Source organism: Hyalella azteca, unplaced genomic scaffold (genome assembly GCF_000764305.2).
Source record: "Hyalella azteca isolate HAZT.00-mixed unplaced genomic scaffold, Hazt_2.0.2 contig7095, whole genome shotgun sequence".
NCBI lineage: Eukaryota > Metazoa > Arthropoda > Malacostraca > Amphipoda > Hyalellidae > Hyalella > Hyalella azteca.
Genome location: NW_025937227.1, coordinates 113797 through 137432, shown reverse-complemented (window position 1 = coordinate 137432; position 23636 = coordinate 113797). Strand labels below are relative to the sequence as shown.

At 37.0% G+C, this 23636-nt stretch overlaps 2 protein-coding genes across 4 annotated transcripts; both read left to right on the top strand.

The window, feature by feature from the left end:
- The first annotated feature begins 1636 nt into the window (after nucleotides 1–1636).
- On the top strand, nucleotides 1637–12138 carry LOC108667018 (beta-galactosidase). Its single transcript, XM_018154000.2, has 13 exons — nucleotides 1637–1942; nucleotides 2260–2426; nucleotides 2744–2894; nucleotides 3067–3130; nucleotides 3420–3517; nucleotides 3984–4161; nucleotides 4500–4627; nucleotides 5880–5973; nucleotides 6715–6833; nucleotides 9358–9558; nucleotides 10137–10334; nucleotides 10724–10915; nucleotides 11219–12138. The coding sequence occupies exons 1-13, from the start codon at nucleotides 1868–1870 to the stop codon at nucleotides 11432–11434; spliced, it is 1881 nt and encodes a 626-aa protein (XP_018009489.1). The 5' UTR covers nucleotides 1637–1867; the 3' UTR covers nucleotides 11435–12138.
- A 73-nt stretch (nucleotides 12139–12211) lies between these two features.
- LOC108667017 (inhibitor of growth protein 5) lies at nucleotides 12212–21260 on the top strand. Of its 3 annotated transcripts, none has more exons than XM_018153998.2 (8): nucleotides 12212–12469; nucleotides 15483–15575; nucleotides 16013–16107; nucleotides 16566–16709; nucleotides 16968–17082; nucleotides 17901–18038; nucleotides 19151–19344; nucleotides 19461–21260. In XM_018153998.2, exons 1-8 carry the CDS (start codon nucleotides 12433–12435, stop codon nucleotides 19563–19565), a joined length of 921 nt encoding a protein of 306 aa, XP_018009487.1. In that variant the 5' UTR covers nucleotides 12212–12432; the 3' UTR covers nucleotides 19566–21260. The 3 variants fall into 3 exon arrangements, with proteins under 3 accessions (XP_018009487.1, XP_018009486.1, XP_018009488.1); XM_018153997.2 differs by having other exon boundaries at nucleotides 17901–18041; XM_018153999.2 differs by lacking the exon at nucleotides 15483–15575 and having other exon boundaries at nucleotides 12213–12469; nucleotides 17901–18041.
- Nucleotides 21261–23636: the final 2376 nt, after the last annotated feature.

Here is a 23636-nt window from a genome sequence, read left to right as displayed (position 1 = left end):
GGTGTTGATAGATCGTTGTGCCTTGAGTCCTGGGTGGTGTTGATAGATCGTTGTGTCTGGATTCCTGGGTGGTGTTGACAGATCGATGTGTCTGGAGTCCTGGGTGGTGTTGATAGATCGTTGTGTCGGGAGTCCTGGGTGGTGTTGATAGAGTTGATAGATCGTTGTGTCTGGAGTCCTGGGTGGTATGACATATGGAATAATATCGATTTCTTGCCGCTATCAGTTACTCAATGTGCTTATATTATCTCAAATTAAATATGAATATGACATGGTTTATTGACGCTACTCGATTGTGGGCCTGGATCGAGTGTTCAGATTATGTGTTTGGAATGCAGTGCATGCAAAAACGCAGAACTAATTTTCAAGCTGCGAAAAAAGGTTTCAGTACGCTTTAATTACCTGGTGAAAATGATATGGATTTTTTACCTATACATAAATAAAGTTATACTGTCACTAATTTTTTGAAAAATCCTGTTGATTCGCGAATGCTACGTTATTAAACGTTGCATATTTTATTTTTACGTTACAATATTAGCTCGTTATTCTGCCAAAATGTGCGCGTGGGAAAACTTTTATTGCTACTTGCTGCTCGGTGGAATGTTGTTCATATTTTCATTTGAAGAATGGTGATGAATTCATACAAAAGTAATTAGGAGAAGCAGAGCTTTAACTGAAGAATAAACGGCTGCCATACCTAAATATGTCTACTTATGTGCAAAAAACGTTGTTTGCTGCATATTTTGTTATGTCACGCATTTGCAAAATTGAATTGGCGAGAGTTTGCCATTGTCGTTTATTGTAACGTTAGATTGTGGCTAAGTGTTTACACATGTCCATATGCGAGACTTTCCCATCCTTTTAGATATTATATTTGTTATATAATGTGCAGGCTGATAACTTTCATGTATTCATTTTTGCCGAAACTTTCCTTCTCAATTGTGTTTTTTTTGATAATGAAATTATTTCATTCATCATCTTTGAACAGGGATAGTTATTTTCCTGAAAGAAAATCGATCATTTGTCTGACATTTGTGTTTACTCATCAGTTATATATAATGGGATATTAACATTTTTTTGTGATACCTTGCTCGCAAATCTCTCCGCGGACCAAAATACTGCATACATTTTCTCAATATAATTTACCTTCTTGATTTCACAATTGATAATGCATGTTGTGATTTAATCAAAAACTATTTAGTGAAAAATTGAAAATTTTTCGCTATTTTATTTATAAAATTTTGACTACATATGTTAATTCTCACCAAGAGAACGTTGAAAAATCTAGAGATTACATTTGTTATTAATGATGCTATAGCAGCTTGGCCTTATATAGCCTCTACTGCATACTAAATTATTACCTATAATGAGAGCATGAGGGCAATAGTTTTTTTGAGTTCACGTAATCTCAGCTCTATCATCACGATAAACATACGAGTGTTCAGGGCTATCAGACGCACATTCGTCCTGCTATACAAAGACTCTAGTGATTGTAGCGGCATTAGGATCAGACGTGGGTTCTTGGTACTGAGCGCTAACATATTTTTGTGCCGCTACATATTTTAAAGTAATGAACACATGTTAAATTCGATGCTGTGTTATTAGCGAGCTTAGAACTGTATAAAAATATTTCGATTGAAAGTTAATGTGATACAACTTTATTTCATATTGATTGAAATGGTAGGTTCGAATGTCGGCAACCACGAAGAGTAGAAATTCAGACTTGACGTGTGTAGTTATAGTATATGGGACGTGTAGTTTAATAAACAAATAGTGATCAAAGCACCGCTGCTCAAAATTGGTTGGAATTATTATTTTTTGTGATTACAGGATTTTTGTGATAGTTGTGGTTAGAACAGAGCTTAGCATGAAGTTATTTCAACACAATGGACTTCACTTGTTCTGTGTACAACTTCTCATTACACTTGCTTCGTTGAACCAAGTGAGTATTCAAATCGCTGATAAAACTTAACAAGCTAATGTTAAGTATAATTGCTTATACAGTTGGCTATTTTCTCTTGCACTCATTCTTGGCTTTCAAAAAAATTTCAACTTCGAAATATATTTTTAATCGAAATTAGTCCACTTATTGTACATTTATCACATTCTTGCTGGGTTATTTGCACCTATTTCGATGTTGCTTGCGTGCCGTATATTTCTTAAGTATTTTATGAAAAGGATAAATAATATTATTCAGGTAAGTGGCTACGACACGTCTTTTAAATTCAGAAACAGCATAATTTTACGTCCGAACTTCAGGTGTTTGGTCGAAGTTTCACGGTGGACTACGACCAGAATTGCTTCTCGAAAGATGGAGAGTGCGTGCAGCTCGTGTCAGGCTCCATCCATTACTTCAGAGTCCATCCATCCGACTGGACGGACCGGCTCCAGAAACTCCGGTTTGCCGGATTTAATGCTCTCGAAACGTGAGAAATATAATATTTTATATTATTCGGGTCAGACCGAAGTAAAGTGTCTTTTTAATACGTATATGAACTTGTAATCGTGACGTACATTATTATTTATGAATTAAATCTAATAATTGTCGAAATATTATTTAATAAGTAGGCAATGGAATAACTTGATAGCAATTGAACTCAAAACTTGAAAAAAGATTAATGGCATAAATTGACCATAATTTCTTCTTCTGGCAGAGTGGGTAAACAACTGTCCGCAATTTATCTGTTATACACTGAAAATTGCGGCATTGTTTGTTGCTACAGAATTTTCTTTGTTGCGGAAGGTACATTGAATGGGCGAGTCACGAGCCCGAGAAAGGGACGTACGAATTCTCAGGCATGTACAACTTCACCGACTTCGTCCTGAAGGCTCAGCAAGAAGGACTGATGGTCATCATGCGTACCGGACCGTTCATCGATGCTGAGAGAGACATGGTCCGTATGCATCAGGAGTTCAGATTTACGTAGTGGAAAAATAATGTTCACAACCAGTTACTCAATATACCTTTCGACTGTATATTGAACACAATCCTAAAGGTTTAAGGATATTAACACCAGTCAACGTATTGCTATATTACAGAAGTTTGATAGATTATTTTGTTCAAAGGGAGGCTTGCCTTACTGGCTTCTGGCTGAGAACCCCGACATGAAACTTCGCACCAGCGATCCATGTGAGTGTTGAACGTCTGAGAACGAGCAAAAATTCGACGAATAGTACTTGAAATGTTTTATTAACTTAACTGTAATTAAAAAAATATGGTTCTCAGTAGCTGATAAAATTCAGTGTAACACATTTGTACAATTCTAAGCGGCTGCGTGAAAAAAATTGCACGTTTGATTTCTTGGCACTACTTATGAACGTGTTTGACCGGCTACAATCCTTTATTTTAATTCGGAATATATACGAAGATATTCATTTTGGGATGTGGACTAGAAATTTATTCCGTATTTTTTCTGCAGCCTATCTATCACTCGTGGACAATTGGTTCGCAAATCATCTTCTGCCCAAGCTCAGGCCGCTACTGTACTCTGAAGGCGGCCCCATTATCATGGTTCAGGTAATTCCAGAGACTTGTAGGTAGTCTCAGGTAATCTCACGTGAGAATTGTCTCGTAAATAGTCTCAGTTAGTCGTCCGTGAGACGCGCGGATAGTCTCGTGTAGTCTTCCGTTTGTCTTGTAGTAGTCTCAGGTTGTCTTCCGTAATACGTATTTACAGGTAGTCTGGATTAGTCTTCCCTGAGACTTGTGGGTAACCTCAGGTTGTTTTCTGTGAGAAATGAATGAAACTAGTCTCACTTGTAAATAATGGTGAAAAAATTAAAACAGTTACTACACGGCATTGCGACAGCCGTTTAGATCTATCCCTGCATCTTGTCATAAAACCTATACCGGCGGTCGTCGTGCATAAATATAATAAATAATCTTTACTGAACACGTACAACATTAAGAATCTTACTGAATTATTTATATCAGAACAAGATATGTGTATCTAAATATACATCTTCCCGACCTTGTATTTCAGGTCGAGAATGAGTACGGCAGCTATGGCTGTGACTACGAATATACTGCGCACCTTCGGGAGCTTCTGAAGAACCATTTAGGCGACCAGGTCCTTCTCTACACCACTGACGGCGGCAGCACCAGCTACCTCAAGTGCGGCAAGGTGCAAGAAGTTTACGCTACCGTTGATTTTGGGACCGGTCAGTAGAATGCTTCATTGCGTCCCAATCTAAATAATATTACAGAATATTTATTTTCGTACAAAATTATTTATGGTCAAAACACGTTATACACGTTTTCTCAATAAGTAATAGTGCCAATTTTTTATTAAATAATTAATAAAATAATTACCATTAAATATTTTTACTTATGAATAAATAACTTTAAGTTAACACTTAGAGTAGAACTTTAACTAAGTGTAATCTCATTCTTTCCTCGCTCAAATCAAGCTGAACAAATTGAACAGATTTATCGAATTTCATGTCTTGCCTGGTCTGTGTCCAACACTCGCCTCCAAAAAGTTGTTTACATTTCATAGGAACTAACCTGACGGAGGCGTTCAGAGCGCAGCGTCTGTTTGAGCCCAGAGGTCCCCTGATGAACTCTGAGTTCTACCCAGGATGGCTCGACCACTGGGGCTCTCCCCACAGCACCGTGCCTGCCAAGGTGATGTCGCATATCTTGCCTGCTGAAGTTATTTTTTTTGCGGGCGGATATATCGAAAATTTTGTGTTCAAAATTAAAAATTCTTGAATTGGTTAATTTTGTTACTTATTGCAAACATTATTTGTTGTTTGTGTGCAAAATACGTGATCTTTTTGTGAAGTAAAAATGAAATTGTGGATGAAAATCGGGCGAATTTACTATGCAAATAAGTTGCATTTTTATACCTGCTAGGATGACGCAAGGTTGGATTGTTGCAAGATATAATTGCCATCGGATTCGTATTTACTTGTTAAATCTCATTTGATAAATTAATAAAATATGTGATTGTTACATCAAGAGGTATAAAATATGCGCTGATATTTATGATGCTACTCGTACAGTGAAGAAGGTATGAAGGTAATTAGAATAGAATAGAATAGAAGTGTCGGCGTTGAAGAGCCCATGGCCTGTTGCCGATTCTTGAACTTTTCGTGACTTGATTCACAAGGGATCCGGCCTTTGGAACCCGATCTTTCCATAACTGACGATTGATTGAGATAGCTGCTGGGACTTATTGCCTGCTCCGTAATTTGCTAGGCATTTTAAGACTGAACATACTGTATGCTCCTGCATAGCTTCGTCTAGTCTGTTTTTGAAGATGTTCATACTCGGAGCTTCAACGATGCTATCAGGGAGGCTGTTCCACATGTCGGTGACTCGGGAATTGAGTTAACAGTTGATCGCAATGTCTCATTTGATGAAGTGATCAAAACGAAATAGGCGGAGATACGACGAGTCTTCGAAACGTTTAGAGCTTTTTAGAGTCTAAATAAAAACTCATAATTTTTTAATTTATCATACAGTAATCATTCAGCCATCGTCGGCCATCGGGTTACTGTTACATTATTTGACAACTTTTCTAATTTATGTTCAACTTCTGCGAGACGATGTCGGTAAAAATGAAATATTATTCATATTTTCAAGTACTCGGACCAAGCAAAGTTTCATAATAATGTTGAAACACATAATAACATTTTTACTTCTCTATGAAGGGAAAAGCGCAGCTCACTAGAAATCATGATAAAATGTACATTTTGCGCGACATTCCGCAGAACAAAATGTTTCTGCTTTTCGGCTATGATTGAAATGTAATGTTTAGAACTTTGTGTAACTTTGAATTTGTTTTGTCTCACTCACGTAATTAATTTATTTTGAAAGAGACATATTATCAATATTTTGTTTGTCTAACTGTACGGAATGTACGGTCCCACAGTCGGTGTCCGACTTCATGGACAGTATTCTTGCGCTGGGAGCTTCGCTGAATGTTTACGTCTTCCATGGAGGCACCAGCTTTGGTCTCACGGCAGGTGAGGAGAACTTTGTCGAGCTAATTAGTTAATTATGTGTAGTAAATTAGCTTAATCTTGATAATTGTATGGCTGTTTCAGCGTTGATTAGGCCGTTTGACCTGTTGCCGAGTCTCAACATTGCGGAACATTCATCGCATAATCCTGGTACTCTAAACCCTGCATTATTATCTTGTTGTCATGTCATTTATTTGTACTAAATATTCTTTATTGAGGAATTTCTTTATTTGTTACGAAGCAAATATACACATATGTTCGATTTTTTTGTATTTGATTTCGTTTATGAATTGTAATTTTTTCATGGTTATTAGTTCACTTTTTTTTATCTAAAAACCACATCGTTTGAAAATGTTCCAGCGTTGAAAACAATTTAAGGAGTTTATCAAAATTACCGTAATAGTTTGATTTGTGAGCTGAAGAGTGAATTTATACATTGATTGCAAATCGATTATGGATAATTGATTGATTGGTACCATAGTTAAATGATGCATGGGCAGAAACTTTATAATGTCGCAGGCTACACCATCTAGCTCTGATACACCCTTTAGATCCAAACTGGGTCAGAATGACCCACACGAGGGCAAAAAACTACATCACTATATCGAAAGCCTCAATAAGTCGCAGGCTGCACTCTTTAGCGCTGATATACCCATTAGATTCCAACTTGGCCAGAATGACCCACACGAGGGCAAACACTTCATCACTATTCGGAAAAAGTCTCAATAATTTCCCTGAATGCAGGCTCGAACTTGGGTGACGTGTTCCAGGCGTGCCCCACGTCGTACGACTACGACGCGCCTCTCAGCGAGGCGGGCGACATGACGGAAAAATACGAGCGAATTCGGGCCGTCGTGGCCAAGGTTTGCGACACAATTTATTTAAGACCTGAATAAAAAATTACTCGTACTTCAAACTAAAATTTGTTGTTCGATTTTTCATATATGTTTAGTATAATATAGTAGTATAGCATCTTCGGCGCTGAAGAATAGGCCTGGTAAGGGCGCTGCTTCTTGTACTTTTCGTGACTTGTCCACCGATATGAAAAAAGTAGATCAGTACTCACTGCAGTGAGTGACAGAGAGCGTATTTTCTCGACGCCGAAAACGTGAAGTCACGGATAGACGGACGGACGGTCATGACGAGCACAATAGCGCCTTTTTCCATAAATGTGAAAATGCGTTAAAAACGGATCTTTTGACCAGATTCTTCCAACTGACGGAGGCTTGAACTTGTTACTGGACTTTTATTACTTCCGTAGGGTGATAGGCATTTCAAGACTGAACATATGCCTCTAGCATTGTCTAGTCTGTTCTTGAACGCGTTCATACTCGCAGCATCAACGATGTCATCAGTGAGGCTGTTCCACATGTCGATATGTCTTGTTTCATATTCTAGTAATCCTTCTGGCACCTCGTGCAAACCATGAGTATACATGTATACTTTAATGAGGTCACCATGCAGACGTCGGTAAAAGAGGCTTGAAAGCTTTATGTTCTTTAATAATTCTTCGAAAGGTTTGCCCTTCAAGCCTGGACTTCTTCTTGTTGCACGTCCTTGTACACTCTATACAAAATTTTTGTCCTTATCAAGTTTCGGTGACCACACGGCGCTTCCAACCTCTAGGTTGGGCGCACGACAGAGACAAACAACAGCTTTATCGCCCCTGCATCTAGGAACTCATAAGAGCGTCTGATCATTTTAAGAAGTTTATTGAATTGATTAACTTGCTTTTCAATATGCCTCGAAAATTTCAGCTCCTTGTCGACATAAACTCCCAAAACTTCTTCCACGCTAGACTTTTTAATCATTACTCTCACGTTGCAACCATGTCTTCTCGTACTTGCTGTTCATTGTTCTTCCCGAAATGAAGTAGGGTAACATGGGGCAGCGAGCCCACTGCGGGTCATGGGCCCATAGCGGGTTTCTCGCTAAGTATGGCAGATATTGGCCCGTGTTCTCTACCGCCGGTCGGCAGTTTCACTGGGATGAAGTGTACGGATTTACGTTTTGCTAAGTGTTTGCGTTATTAAGTTCTTTGCGAATAACTGTTTTAGTCCAGATAAAAATTTTTTTGCCGCTAAATAAAGTTTTTTTCCATTACTATAGTCAATGGGCCCATTTTGACACTTTTTACAAAATGGGGTTTCATTAAAAATTGAATAACTCTATAGGCGTCTAATTCACATAATACATTCCTCATTAGTTGCACCTTTAAACAAAACAAAAAACCATCTCGTATCAATTAAAATTTCATCAAAAATTTAGTTTGAAAAAAGTGGGGGGCGCGCTGCCCCACGTTACCCTACTTTATACTTGTCAGCGTTAAAACGCAGCTGCCACGTATCAGCCCAGTCAACTAAACTATCAAGATCATCTTACAGTGCAGTTTATTGACTATACTAAACTGATGAACGCTTTTGTCGTCTGCATACATGGAGCACACGCTTATCACTACTTCTGACAGATCGTTTGTAAAAGCAACGATCAGAACAGGCCCAAGAACGCTTCCTTGAGGCATGCCACTGCGCACTGTTAGTCTGTTGCCCAGTCGGATACGGTTCCGTTAAAACTGACACTGACAAGTTGTCGTCTACCTACTATACAATCTCTGATTCATTGGAGAGCATTTCTCTCTATTCCCAAAGACTCAACATTACAGTACAGTCGCTCATACAGAACACAGTCAAATGCTTAGGCAAAATCGAGGTACACTGCATATACACAGGTATACTGTCTCCCTTTCGTCAACAGGCGAGTCCAATTGCTCAACATAGACGAGAGGTTAGTGGTGCAGGATTTACTGGCAATAAAGTCATGCTGGCAGACTGAGGAGTTGGTGACAGTCAAGTGATCGATAATCCTATCCCTCACAACAGATTCCATTACTTTGCATACAACACTTGTCAGACGGACAGGGCGATTGTTGCCCGGGCAGCTCTTGTCACATTTTTTCAACAATGGTGTCACTTGAGCTTCTTTGCAATCGGCTGTTTTTTAAATACTGGCAAAGGGCCGGCAAGGACGGTTGCTGATTCTTTGAGCAATCTAGGGTAGAAGCCGTCTGGTCCACATGACTTGTTGGGATTCAGAGCGACCAGGCGCTTGAGAACCTCTTCTTCGAGTATTTCATGGAAATGGTTAATTTTAATCACTAAAATTTATTAAGCTGTTAGTCGGCCAATTAGATGACAGCTTATTGAACAATTTATTCATATTTTAAAATTAGGACATTATTATTTTTTTGTATTATTCATCTATCATTACACGATTATTATTAATTTTATTACATTACATTAATATTTATTTGCGGGATTCTCTTTATCTAATAATTTCATACCCATTGATCTTACTTTACTTTATGCTACTCTGTATCCTGTTTCGCAGTACCTCTCACTACCCTCCATGACTCCCCCCACCAACTCGACGAAGGCCGCGTACGGTGAAGTGTTGTTAAGCCCTCATACCAGCCTCTTCAGCGCCGCCCAAACTCTGCCCTCTGTGCCATCAGACTCGCCAAAAACATTTGAATCTCTTGCTCTCTTCAACGGAGTCGTCATCTACGAAACTGTCATCGACTTCATGACGGTAAGGAAGCAATTTCTGTATAGGTCGTTTGCTACAATATTTCGACTTGAGTTTTGATGAAAAGGACAAAAGAATTTTCAGATCGATGTGAGGGCACTATTCATAGTGAAATCAATTAATATTTTCAGTTATGACGACTAATATAATTGGGTAATTTGTATAAGCTTGGGTACTATGTGCAGCTAGAAATAAAACTGCACACACAATTCATGACGAGGAATGCTTGCAAATGAACAACTAGGACACTAGGTGCATGTAATTTTATGGTCGTAATTGTTGGCCGAGCAGAGATGAAGTGATGAAGTAACTTGATTGATATTGACGCTGTATAAAGGATCATACATTCTTATTTAAGAAACAAACTATACAGAATCTTACTTCTAGGATATGAGCTGCGTTTAGAAAACTATTTGAAACTTAATATTAAACGCTCCCATTTTTATCAGACATGTTTGCATCAAAAGGCCAGTTTTTAGATCTCCGTTGTACAAGCCAAGAGAATTACAAGCATCGGTGACAGGCCATACTTGGCCTATTTTTAAGAGCCTAAATACCTACTAAAACTTCGTTCGATGCAGACGGATCCCGCGCTGTTGTCGTTCAAGGCCGTCAACGACAGAGGCTATGTGTACTTGGACGGCGTCCTGGTGGGACTCCTGGCGCGGCAGCAGGAGGCGTACCAAGTGCCTGTCTTCGCCCGTCAGGGGCAGAAACTCACAGTCGTCGTTGAGAGTCAAGGGCGCGTGTGTTATGGATCAGGAATAAACGATGCCAAGGTTACTCAACATCTAATGAATATTGAAATTACTCCGAATGCGAAGTTGTTGTAATGATCAGAATTGGTTTTAAGAAAATTGTTCTAGTTGGGGTGTCGTGTCAGGTGTCTAGACATAGAGGTTTGGCAATATTGGTCTGAGATCTAGTATCAATGAAACTGTTTCCGGATGTTGGTAATCTACGAGTATAGCCCTGTTATTGAGTATGAGTTTGAGGTATTCTTGATGTTTTCTCTTCACTGGCATACATATTACTTGCAATCACTTATCCAACGACGTTAATTTCTAACTCTTTATATGAATGGCAATACTAAAGGAGACAATTACTATTCTTTTAACGGAAGGATTAGAGTATTAAGCATTCTGTTTCTCTCCTCTTCTGCCTTCAGGGACTCATAGGTCCCGTGAAGCTGGGTTCAACAGAGCTCAGGAACTGGACTAACACAGCCGTGCCGCTAACGAACATCTCTTGGATAACACCGTCGGACGATGCTGGAAGTGCAATGATGTTTTACACCGGAACCTTCAGTATCACCGGCACGCCTTCAGACACTTTCCTGCGAGTAGACGGCTGGACTAAGGTGGGAATAGTTATTTTGTGACGAGTAAGAAAAGTCAGCATTTCTCAAACAATTTCGGAACTTCAATATCTTGTTATTAAAATTGTCGTATGTATTCACGAGTCTTTTAGGTTATATTCATGACGATTGCTGTGTACTACTTTCTCATCTATCTCATATTACCGTCTAAGATCACGATTTCGACTTTTTCCTTTTACCAATATTCTTGTACAAGTGTTTCGCTAATTATGTTGCAAATTCGTGATGGGTAATATAGATGTGAGCCATAATTCTGTATCAACTTTCCTTGAATATTTCTATAAGGGAATTGCCTGGGTGAATGACTTCTGCTTGGGACGCTATTGGCCCATTATGGGTCCCCAGCAGACACTCTACGTCCCCCATGGTATCCTCAAGACGGGGGACAACAGTATTACCATATTCGAGCTGGAGAGTGCACCGGATGGGAGTCCTGGCCACAACATTTCTGTGGCCTTCACCAATGTTCATCAAATTAATGGACCTACACCCGACCCATGAAAAATGAATAAAAGAAGGAGACGTAATTTCTTTGAAAATGATTGTATTGATTGGTTTTACTCGCACGTATGCGTAATAGAATAATAACCACACTTTCGCAGTCGAAGTTAGGATCTTAGTGTGTTAAAAAATTCTGTGCATAATAATTTCATCTTGATTGATATTTGCCTACTGTACCCTGTTTTCCAATTTCTCGTGCTTCAACGAGTATAGTGCCCTTTTCTTTTATGTTGTGGGTTATGCATTGATTAAATACGAACGTATTTTGCGGTAAAACAACCAAATAGAGTTATTTTGTATTTATAAAACCGCAAAGTGCTGATTTTGTAGTTTTCCTTAAATAAGATAGACTACAGATCGACTACTTTCGTTCATATTCCTTTCATTGGGAAAATGCGCTTGAGGGCGTAACAACCTATGAAGTTGAGAGCTAAAAGCAATAGTGCCGTGAGTACAGTGCAATTGTTACATTTGCTCAGGTCGACTCCAAGAAACGATCCAATAACATGGTTGAAACCACGATCCAATACCAGGGTTGAACTAGTACGGAACTTCTCGTGGATCAACCTTATATAGTTCAACCATGATCCAATACAAACCTGACCGTCCCCAAACTGAGATTCAAACTATTGCAAGTTTTACATAAAGCTTGTTTTAAAATTTTTTCTGTCTGATTTATATTTGACACTCAAAACTGATATTCAATTGAACAATAAATTTCGAAAATAAATACTAGTTTGGACTTTTGATGTCTACCTACTAGACTCTAAAATTCAACAACTGCGGATAAGTAAAACCTGCGAATTCAGGCCATTTTGACTTTTGCGTCGTCTCTCTGGATAAAGATTTCTTTTAGAGTAATTTCATTCGAAAAATTGCAGTTTTCTGTTATCGGTAAATAACCATTCAGTTTCTAGATAAAAGTTCAATTGCTCTTGATTATCCTACCTATTATATATGATTGAATTTTTATTATAAACGAACCAGTAAAATTTAAAATGGCGGGAGGACTGCATCTTGAGCAATATCTTGACAGTAAGTGCTAAATTAACCTTTTCACATTTATTTGGATTATGGAGTTGAATTTTTAATGTCAACTCACAAGGTCTATTTGGTAATGAAAAGATAGGCATTTTAATTCATTGTTTCCAATTAAACCAATTTAGGCTTCTATAGCTACCTAATCTATTGTGAATAGCCTAAGTGATAGAACTGCGAAGCAAATTCAGGACTACTAAAATAGAAATACTAAACTACTAAATACTCTAAGAAATAAAACATGCAAATTCAATAACCTTGGCTGTTTTTATAGCTGGGAGATTCCTGGTAAGTTATTTACATTTAACAACTCCTCTAATTGTCAATTAAAGTGCAATACCTAAGTGCTTAGGGTAAACGTGGTATATTCTGACATCGTAGGTAATTCTAACAGAACTTACGTAACGCATACGGTTTTTTTTTTATAGTTTTTCATTTCTCGATGCGTCCTTAAAGTGTCGGAATATACCGCGTTTACCCTAGTGCATAATCAAGTGGACCAGTGGTGAGAATCCAAAGTTATCAAAAATATGCTACTTTGTTTGTAGTTACAGGATTTCAGTAATATTTAGGAAATTTCCTATCATGCATTTTGCTTGCAAATTTTGAAAATTACCTATAAAATAATTGTTTATAGCCTACCCATAATTTTGGGGGGTATAATCAAACTACAATACTTTGCTGGTCTACTTGTAAGTTGTAGGACAGTAGGACCAGGATGGAATTCTAATTTCGAAGGTTCATATAGTATTTCGATCCACCAAGACCACTTTTTCTACCCAACATCGTTATTTGAGGCAAAAAATGAACTTCTTAAAGGCTTAAAATACGTACACTACCTTGCTCNTATAGACAACATCGACAAAATAGGCAAAAAACATGAAAAATGTATGTCTGGACGCGTATCAATTGGTATTTATAATCTGAAACAAATTTCCATCATTTAAATTTCAGTATGGAATGTGGATCAAGTCTAATTATTGTGAAATCGAACTTGACATGACCAAAAACTATGCCTGTGACGCCGCCATGTCAGATATGATCGTGGAAACAGGATGTGAATGTACGCCTTGGAAAAGTCGAAGTTTATCTCATACTTTTGTGTGAAATCGAAAAGTTTGTTGGTATCGTCCAATCGTGAGAATTTTTTATCTATTCTGGATGTGTTTTTTTTTTATTTTAGAACTTATTTATTGCAATAATTTGTCTACTACCCTACAGATAGACGACTAGTTAACTTGATTAGGCGTTCGCAACACGGGATTGGATTTCAAACCACGCGCGATTTCGGAAGCGCGACTGTTTCTAATGAGCTCCAGTTGATCTATTTTCATTGCAGTGGAAGGTGGTCCAACACGGTGGTAGCTGGTAGGGACTGTAGGGTTGGTTTTTTGATACGTTTTCATATATGGACATGAGAATATATTACCTATACAGAATTCCATACTGAGTAGGACTCAAAATTGAACATGAAGTTGAGTCTAAAAAAGTCTCTGCTCTGTCACTATGCTGAAATATTGAGCCTCTAATATACAATTTTTTGCTTGATTGAAAAAATTGTGGTTTGCACTTTGCAAACATGTTTCATAAAACTTTCAACTTCCACAATCCGCAGTACCAGTATGTATACTAATTATTATACTTCAATGCTCCCATGTCAAGCCCAAACAACATGCAGAACATAATACACATCAAGAACAAGTCAACCCAAAATGTTTCCCTGAAGATTGAGTACATGAGTAGTAGCAGTCATGTCAGAGCAGTCAGACTGCATCACTTGTTCAGTTGCCGCTTAAGTGAAGACAAATGTTAGTGACTATTTTTACGGTAAAATTAGAGATGTGGGCCTGTGGGGTAACACTTGCATGGGACTTTGTAAATAACAAGTTCGCTGCTTTTAAATGGCTTTTCACGGCTCATAAATGGCTTTTCATGGCTGAGATGGAATTCACGGCTTGAAGAAATGGAATCACGGCTGGCAAACCCATAAAACCACGGCTCAAAAAATCCAGTTGCAGCTTGCCAAATAGATGTATTCCATGCCTCATGATGCCTGCTTGTAAGATGATTCAATTTGTAGCCATAAATAATACCAAGCTATAAACACTAAATGGCTTGGCAACACATAACTTGATTTGACATGAAATGCATAGCTTGGCTAATAAATTGCCCATAGGTATTCTTGAGCAACACAACTGCTTGCATTTGTCCTCTTTTGTGCAAGTTAAATTTGAGTGAATAGATCTCGGTGAGGTTGTGAATTTTTTTTGTACAAATTAAATGAAAACTCTTCTGCTAGAGTACCTGCAAATTTTTGTTTTGTAAATAATCCATTGATAAGCTTCTCTGAGTCTTACATTTCTTTGGCTTTTGGGTAGTCATGTTTTCTTGGTTTGTTGGTGCAACATTTCTGTTCACTGAAATAATGTGACTTGAATATAATTTTTTTTGTTAATGATTATAAGGCAAATGATTCATAATGGGAAGTAATCTGTTAATGATTGAAATAAGGTGTTGAATTTCCAACTTTGATGTAGATGTTCTCATGTTGCTCTGACATCATTCAACTAAAATTAAGAAATATAAAAATTATCAAAGCTTCACTCATTAAAGAATTATACTGTACAAAAATGTCAATTAAAAATAGAAATTTATACAGGTGACAAGGCTTTAAGATATAAAAACTATTGCCCTGTAATTTTTAACAAACTTTTTTGTTATAGAAATGATTGGGTCAGATGATAGCTGGCTATTTATAAGCTTATTGAGAACACCTGCATTGATTTTGAATTTGGTTTCATTACTTCTCTTCCTTTTGCCATTGAATGATTTTCTTAGTGTGGAAACTTGAAGCTTGATGTTAATTTTAGATTCAATTAATAATACTAAAATTATTTTGTACATTACTGCTCTTTTTCTGCATTGTTTATAATGTTTTTTGTCTTTTTATGAGTTTATTTACCTAATGCACTGCTTGGTTCCTCCTTCTCCTTTCTTTTTATGGCTGAAGATAATGCTGATCAGGAGAATGTGCCACCACCTCAGATTTTGCCTGCCATTTGTGCACTTGAGTTTCCTCGCTCTCTCAGATCTGCACTCAAAGGTTTGTTTCGCTTCATTAAAAACAATATTTATTTTCTTTCAACTTCTGCACTTAGCAAAGAATGAGCATTCTTTCTGTTCAGTAACTTATATACCTACTAATTTTTTTTTATATTCTAATTTTTTATTATTTTACCCCAGTTATGTGTACATATGGATAATTATTTTGGCCCTTTGTTCCTCATCCCTGGATAGAGCACTTGTTAAAGCTTGTAATAATTTATTGTTGTTTGTTCATGTTATCTTGGGAAAAAATTATTCTCCTTTATTTATCATTTTAACACATTTTCCGTTCAGAGCTTAGTGGAAAATCTCAAGTTTTCTCTAGAATGTCAAAATTTAACTCTTTTTGTTTGATCTGTTCAATTGAAAAATTGTGGTTTGATAGATAACTGTGATATGTATCAAATGAAACAGTCAATGTTGTTGTGTTGGCAGGTTTGGAGAGTCTTCCATGTGAGCTGCAGCGCAATTTCCTACAAATGCGAGAGCTAGACCAGCAAACACAAGACCTCATGTGCACCATAGATACAGTTAGTTTTGCTCCTCTAATTATTGTCTAAGATTTTGTGTACAAATGCTGATGTCAGGAGACTGGATTCATAAATTGGGTAGAGGAAAGTTGGTTTTGAAGATTTGAAGATTTAATCTTCCACTGATATTATTTTAAATCGAATTTTCTTGAAAATCTCATTTGATTCTGTTCTTATTTGTTGTAATTCTGAATGTTGAACATCACTAAAAGATATGTGTGCATCAAATTACATTATAATATGTTAGTGTAAATCATTTACATGCCATAAGTTTGCCTCCAAAAATATCCATCTTGGAAGCATATTTGTAATGTTGACACTGCACTATGATTCTAAGGATAACTTTGGAATACAATTGGATGGAATATATGGTAGTTCTTTTCTATAGAGTTGTCGGGCCAAGAGATAAAAGTTAAAGTTTATTAAATGTTTAAGAGAACTTTCTTCTGTTTTGCCAGGCATCAGACATGTATTTGAAGGAGGTTTGTCTCTTACCAAGTGAAGAGCGTTCAGAAAAAATCAATAAAATATTGAAGATGTTCAGCAGAGCAAAGGAGTACAGTGACAACAAAGTGCATCTTGCCGTTCAGACTTATGAGTTGGTGAGTTCAGCTGATGATCTCAAGCTTAGCAAAAAAAAATCATTGCCAGTGCTTGATGTTGTATTGCTTAATGGAACATTCAATTTAAATTACAGACTATGAAATCTTAGAGCATTCCAATCCTGCAAATGATCAACTGTTGCAGATAATTATCATCAGTGGGTTATACCCTGAAAACATTAACAATAATACAATTTTAAAATTAATTCCATAAAATGCAAAAGTACCATAGTATTAAAACCAAATTTTTACCTTAAGGTGGACAAACACATCAGACGCCTGGACTCAGACCTGGCTAAGTTTGAAGCTGAAGTGAAGGAGAAGCCACTTCTTCAGGCCAACAAAAAGGAAGAGGAGGTTGCATCCAAGAAAAGTAAGCAACTTAGTATTTCAAAAGCACTTGTTCTATTTAAATAGTTACCTATCAGGCTGCCAGTTCCCCAGGATAAGGTGTTAAAAATATAACTCAGTACTCACTACAGTGAGTGACAGAGAGTGCATTTTCTCATCAATGAAAATGTGAAGTCACGGACGGACACACAGACAGACGGACGGACATGGCAAGCACAATAGCGCCTTTTTTTCCATAGATGAGAAAATGCGCTAAAAACATAGAAAAATTATTGTTACCTAATGTAAATCCTCTTCCTTTACATTGGAGGCTAAACTAATAAAGCCTCACAAAAGTTACATTTATGAGAGTATAATAAAAGTTATAATTTGAATATTGATGGACCTTCTCAGTAATAGTTGACCCCCGTGCACTTCTTCTAAATATCCAAAATATATTGATAACTGAAATATTCATGTCAATAAACAAAAAATTAAGTAGGTACCTATTGCATTTTTCTTGTGAACCCTTGCTTTTCAATAACAACATCTGCATCATGCTTCAAATCATTACCAACTATTTGGAAAAAATTTTCCTTAGATACTTTTTAGTGCATTTTCTCATAAAATGCACTATTGTGCTCGCCATGTCCGTCTGTCCGTCCGTCCATCTGTCTGTCCGTCTGTCTGTCCGTCCGTGACTTCACGTTCTTGTCGACGAGAAAATGCGCTCTCTGTCACTCACTGTAGTGAGTATACTGAGTTACGGTATATTTTTTTAAATTATCGACAGGATTGTAAGCAGCATTATTATTCACAAAAAGAATTGTAAATGCAATAAATGTTTTTATCTCACTTTAGAAGGTCGTAAGAAGAAGGAGGAGGTGCCTCTGAGCAAGGCTGGTAAGCTGAAAAAGAAGAAGCGTCCAGGGGCTGCTGCGTCGGACGATGAGGAGTTACCTGTCAAAACTGCTGCTGGCCGCAAGAAGAAGAAAATACGTGGTAGTCATCCATCTTAAATAATATTTGGATTAGTCGTAGTTTTTCATCTTGATATTGTTAGTGTGGTAGTCCTCCTTGAATAATGATATTTGGATTAGTCGTAGTTCTTATTATTAGATATTGTTAGTGTGGTAGTCCTCCATCTTGAATAAGAATATTTGGATTAGTCGTAGTTCTTATTATTAGATATTGTTAGTGTGGTAGTCATCCATCTTGAATAAGAATATTTGGATTAGTCGTAGTTCTTATTATTAGATATTGTTAGTGTGGTAGTCATCCATCTTGAATAATGATATTTGGATGAGTCGTAGTTCTTATTATTAGATATTTTTAGTGTGGTAGTCCTCCATCTTAAATAATAATATTTGGATTAGTCGTAGTTCTTTTTATTAGATATTGTTAGCATGGTAGTCCTCCATCTTGAATAATGATATTTGGATTAGTGGTAGTTCTTCATTTTATATTTTTTTAGTGTGGTAGTCCTTCATCTTGAATTAAAATAATATTTGGATGAGTCGTAGTCTTTAGTGTTTAATAATATTTGGATTATTGGCAGTTCTTCATCTTAGACGTTGTTAGTGTGGTAGCCCTCCATCTTAAATAATAATTTTTGGATTAGTCGTAGTCTTTATTGTTGAATAATAATAGGATTAGCAGTTGTGCTTAGTCTTAAATAATATTTGGGTTAGTGTTAGTCCTCCATCTTGAATAATAATATTTTGATTAGTGGTAGTCTGCCATAATTGATAATAATATTTTTATTACTGTTATTCCTTCATCTTGGATATTGTTAGTGTTGAAGTCCTTCATCTTAAATAATAATATTTGAATTACATTGCTAATTTTTACCTACTTTATATTGTATGGCTTGCTCTATTTTTCATTGTAGAGAATTGTGGATCTGGTTTGATTTCCATCATAAAAATGGTAAATCGAACAAATTAGGTTTATTTAATTACCCTAAAAGTCATTTGGTTTTTTAATTTAATTACTCAGATTATTTTTTTATTTGATTACTCGGAGTAATTAAGGTTATTATTTCAGTCTTACTATCATTTCCAGTCCTCACTCAATGCGTTACCGCAATCAATAATTAAGTTTCCTTACAGAAGAAGGCGCGTCAACAGCAAGCGGCGGCAGCAGCGCGACGAGCATTGCTTCTGTGCTACCAGCATTGTCAGCTCTCTCCGCCATCGTCCACCCCAGCGAGGCCATGGACATGCCTGTGGACCCCAACGAGCCTACATACTGTCTCTGCCATCAGGTCTCCTATGGCGAGATGATTGCCTGCGACAAAGCCGATGTGAGTTGCTGTCTAAGCCTGTCATAGAGCAATAAAATAATGAGACAATATTGAAGGAAGATTATACTTATTGTTGGCAGGATGTTATATTTTTCTGATGCATTGGATTTTTGCAGTGCCCCATTGAGTGGTTCCACTTCGCGTGTGTAAACCTTACGACGAAGCCCAAAGGCAAGTGGTACTGCCCGCGTTGTAGTGCAGACGTCAAGAAGAAGAAATGAGAGTTCCACTTCCAGACTGCGTGACTCATCAAAATATATCTCGTTTATCCTACTTCCTACTGCGATGCGCCTGAGAGTGTATCTCGTTTACCCTACTTTCTCTAATGCGATGCGCCTGAGAGTATATCTCGTGTATCCTACCTTCCAACTTCGATGCGCCTGAGAGTATATTTCGTGTTCCTACCTTCTCTGCTCAGCTTCCTACCACCTGTTTCTTTTCAACTCTCAAATGCTTTAATGTTCTGGAACCTTTTTTAAAAAATCGTTGATTATTTTGTTTAAATAATTGCACTTTTAGGCCATAAACACATTCCACTGTGTAATTTTTGATCTGAGTGACATTTATGATTTGGACATTATTTTGGAGGTATAAAAATTCAGTTACAATAACTTTTCATTATTGATTTTGATTAACAGAATAGGACTGGCTACAAGCACACATGACTTGTGTGGCAAAGCTTTTGATTAACTTGTGATGTTTTCCCTTCGGTCTTTAGTCATAGGTAGCACATATTGAATGGAAGTTTATTGAGTTTAATCGGACCATTCGTGAAGAGGCGAGTGAATGATTCATTTTGCTATCGCCTTTCTGTACATATTGTTGTTCAGTTGTGTGTAGATGGATAATTTTATCGTACTATGCAAGTATTTCTTTTTTCAGTTTAAATTTTTTGTTGAAGTGACTGCAGTTCCGGAAAATTCCTGGTTTCACCCTTCCTCTTCTGCCATGGCAGCACTTCTGTTTTAACGCGCTTTTTCACCACTTGCCTCTTCACTATTGACTAGCGTATTCATTGAACTACGATTATTAACTTGCCGAAACATTTTTGGCGCGTGGATAGGGGCGATATATAGGGGTGTCATGAAAACTAAACCAACCTTTTATTTGATACGTCTTCATTTCAAATTGGCAAGTGCAATTTTATATTATTTCTACAGCGTATGGTTGAAAAAAAAAAATTCATTCTACTTACCGAGCTCAAAGGGACATTTTTGCGGACCTGACTCGTCTCAATCTTGCCGGTTATGTTTGTGCAGAATTTTCTTTTGCAAACTTTATTTTTCTTTTCCTCAATGTTAGGAACACGCGCATTTACAGTAAGATTTCTTTTCTCCCTATAAAGCTGAAGGATGAAATAGAAATAAATTCTAACGTTTATTTGCTGGTACTAGCGTCTCGAGCAAAAATTGTTAATTAAACAATTTAATTAATGATTATTGTCGCGTCGAATAACCTTTATTCATCAAATGATACACAATAGAATGCAACTAAATTTTTCTACTTAGAGACTAGTGTGGTCTTTGCTTAGTGCGACTATGGTTGATAATTTTATTCCCTTCTACAAATTTTCATATATTTTGAGTCGCGTGCAAATCCGAAACAATTGACGACAAGTGTTAAATGTAAGTACAAAGTATTGATACTGTAAGGTTGCGATCTCGATAAAGACTGAAGGAAAAGTAACTATGTCTAGAATGATCGTCGTTAACAAAGTCATGCAAATCAACTGATTATACTCGCTTTTCGGCCGGTAACCACCTGATTAATACAATCAATTCCTAAAGAGAACTTGGTCAGTCGTAATCGGTAATAATATACTTGTCCAAATCTGTGGAAATATTGTACACTATCTTACGTTTCATTGTACATTGTGCTCCTCTAACCTTTAAGTGAAGAAAACTAGCATGTTATTAGATAACGACTTTCATTACCCAGTAGACAATCCATGTGTAAAACAGATGTAATTATTGGTTATAGTTAGCGAATCAACGAGGCACTAGTCAACAATTTTTTTATGTTAAACACAACAAACTCTGTAGATGTGTTGCTATAAACGGGTGGGTAATTTTCACTCAAGGCAGAAACAAATTCATCTTAAGAAATGACAGCTGAAAAATTTTTTACCCAAGACGCAAAGAAATTTATCGTGTGAACACAATATCTGTATGACTATGATGAGATTACAAATAACAGATTAGAAATGATGGTGTTGACATATCATACGTAGCATACACTCCTGAATAAAGAAATTGAATTTATCCTTCAATGCTAATTTAACTTGCAGTTCATTTCACATATGATGCTCTGTGAAATTGATGCTCATTCTCACAGAAATGTCAAATTATGAGGATATTATGTAATTCATTCGGGTGTTTAATCTTATGTTAGTCAAAAAAAAAAACTTTCGTGAAGACACGTTAATGGAGGCTTGTAAAAGAAGGTCCCGATTCAACAAGGTATTATATAGTTGGTCAGTCATGAAGCGCTTGAAAATGCAGGTACAGTCGGCAGCTAAAAAGTTCCCAGTGACAAGAAAGCTAAAGTACAAGACTAAACCTTACATGCGTCAACTATTACTGCTTGAGGCATTACGAAGAAATTATTTCAGTATACCTAATATCTAATTAGCTAAGAAGATGAGTCTTCACTACAGCTCAGATTGAAGAAGTGAAAAATGATTGCATGCAGCATTGAACTTACGCATCTGGTTTTAAAGATTCATGCTTATGAGTTCAAAGCTCTATCAGACTAGTATTACACACAATAGCATATAATTAAAGCATAATTGAACACCATGCCATGGACAAATCCGAGATGCATGAAGACGCGGAGACAATGCGGTAGCTTAGGACTCTACAGACAATCTGAGAATATCAAGAAAACTAAAAAACAAGTAAATACAAAGTTTCGTATCATGCACAATCTTAATTTTTGCTAAGACCCCGTAATGTAGATTCAAAATTCGATGAATTTGCTAGTAAAGATTAGTTTCCTACCTTAGGCTATAGCGAACAAATGGAAGAGAAATCTCCGCGACAGTTATTTTCAATAAATAGAATACTACTCTGCAAGAACAATGTGACTGAAAGTACTGTATCACTAGGTATACAAGCAACACTCGTATCAAACAATAACGCTATAGCTTAGGCAAAACTTTACTCTATACTACATCTTAACAATTATTTGTATCCATTAAAATTGCAAACAACGTCACTAGAATTGTAGCACAAAACAACTTCATTTGAAATGAGTTATAGCAAAAATTCTAGCACTACAGTAACTCGACATTCGACGAACATGGACCTACTAACTATAAATATCACAAAACGAGAAATTGTACAGAGAAGCGGCGAGTTATTTTCTAGTGAAAGCTGCTAGTAGCTACGGAAGGAAGCTTTATTTGTAATTTATCATCGTTCATACTGCAGTACGTCATGTCCAAATGTTATACTTACAATTAAATCCTTGCCTCGACATCAAGAGCTCAAGCTTAGGCACTAGTTATTAGTAGTTTAGCGATTTATTAGCGCATAAGCAATGAAGCTGTCGGTATCAGGGCCTTTACTCTCAAAAAAAAAAAGTTAAGAGATCGTAAGTTCATCGCCAATCATTGACGGTCTTTCAAGCAAAATCCACCAATCATAGACAAGAAAATAGAGCGTAAGTACTTACGTTCACATAGCGAGCTTTGAAAGTATCCACCAATCATAGACAAGAAAATAGAGCGTAAGTACTTACGTTCACTTAGGCAGTTTTGAAAGTATGGCCCCAGGTAGTAGTAAATAAGATCATCCACAAGTTGGAATACCTCTATCATCAGAAATTTATCAAATAAAAATAATTCGTAGTCCAAAAGAAGCTCAGTTCTCGCGACCGGAATGCATGAAGTGGAAAAGTAATAGTGTTGCGTCTCATCAAGACCAAAAATTGAACTGCAACCCAAATACAGCAATATGCACATGCGGTCGCTTGCACCGAGGCATCGGCCGTCTACTCAAGAGAGAGACGGAGAAGTTAAAAGCAACGACATAACCTTGCAGTGAGATACATCGTCCTCTGACGTGATGCGTTTACGAACAATGATACTTGAGACAAAAGGTCTTCCGGCGAACTAATGTACCTGCCAGAAAACCACAGGGCCTATAATTTAAAAAAAAGTTAACAGATCGTAAGTTCATCAGCCAATCATTGACGGCCTTTCAAGCGAATCCACCAATCACAGACAAGAAAATAGAGCGCAACTACTTACGTTCACTTAGCGAGTTTTGAAAGTATGGCCCCCAGAGAAG

What these genes read in the sequence shown, in the direction of transcription:
- LOC108667018 (XM_018154000.2), top strand. Translation starts at nt 1,868, where the DNA reads ATGAAGTTATTTCAACACAATGGACTTCACTTGTTCTGTGTACAACTT. An exon ending in GGATTTAATGCTCTCGAAAC is followed by an intron (nt 2,427 to 2,743) that starts GTGAGAAATATA and finishes TTGTTGCGGAAG; the next exon opens with GTACATTGAATGGGCGAGTC. An exon ending in TCGATGCTGAGAGAGACATG is followed by an intron (nt 2,895 to 3,066) that starts GTCCGTATGCAT and finishes TTTTGTTCAAAG; the next exon opens with GGAGGCTTGCCTTACTGGCT.
- LOC108667017 (XM_018153997.2), top strand. Translation starts at nt 12,433, where the DNA reads ATGGCGGGAGGACTGCATCTTGAGCAATATCTTGACA. An exon ending in TCTTGAGCAATATCTTGACA is followed by an intron (nt 12,470 to 15,482) that starts GTAAGTGCTAAA and finishes TTATGGCTGAAG; the next exon opens with ATAATGCTGATCAGGAGAAT. An exon ending in CCGTTCAGACTTATGAGTTG is followed by an intron (nt 16,710 to 16,967) that starts GTGAGTTCAGCT and finishes TTTTACCTTAAG; the next exon opens with GTGGACAAACACATCAGACG.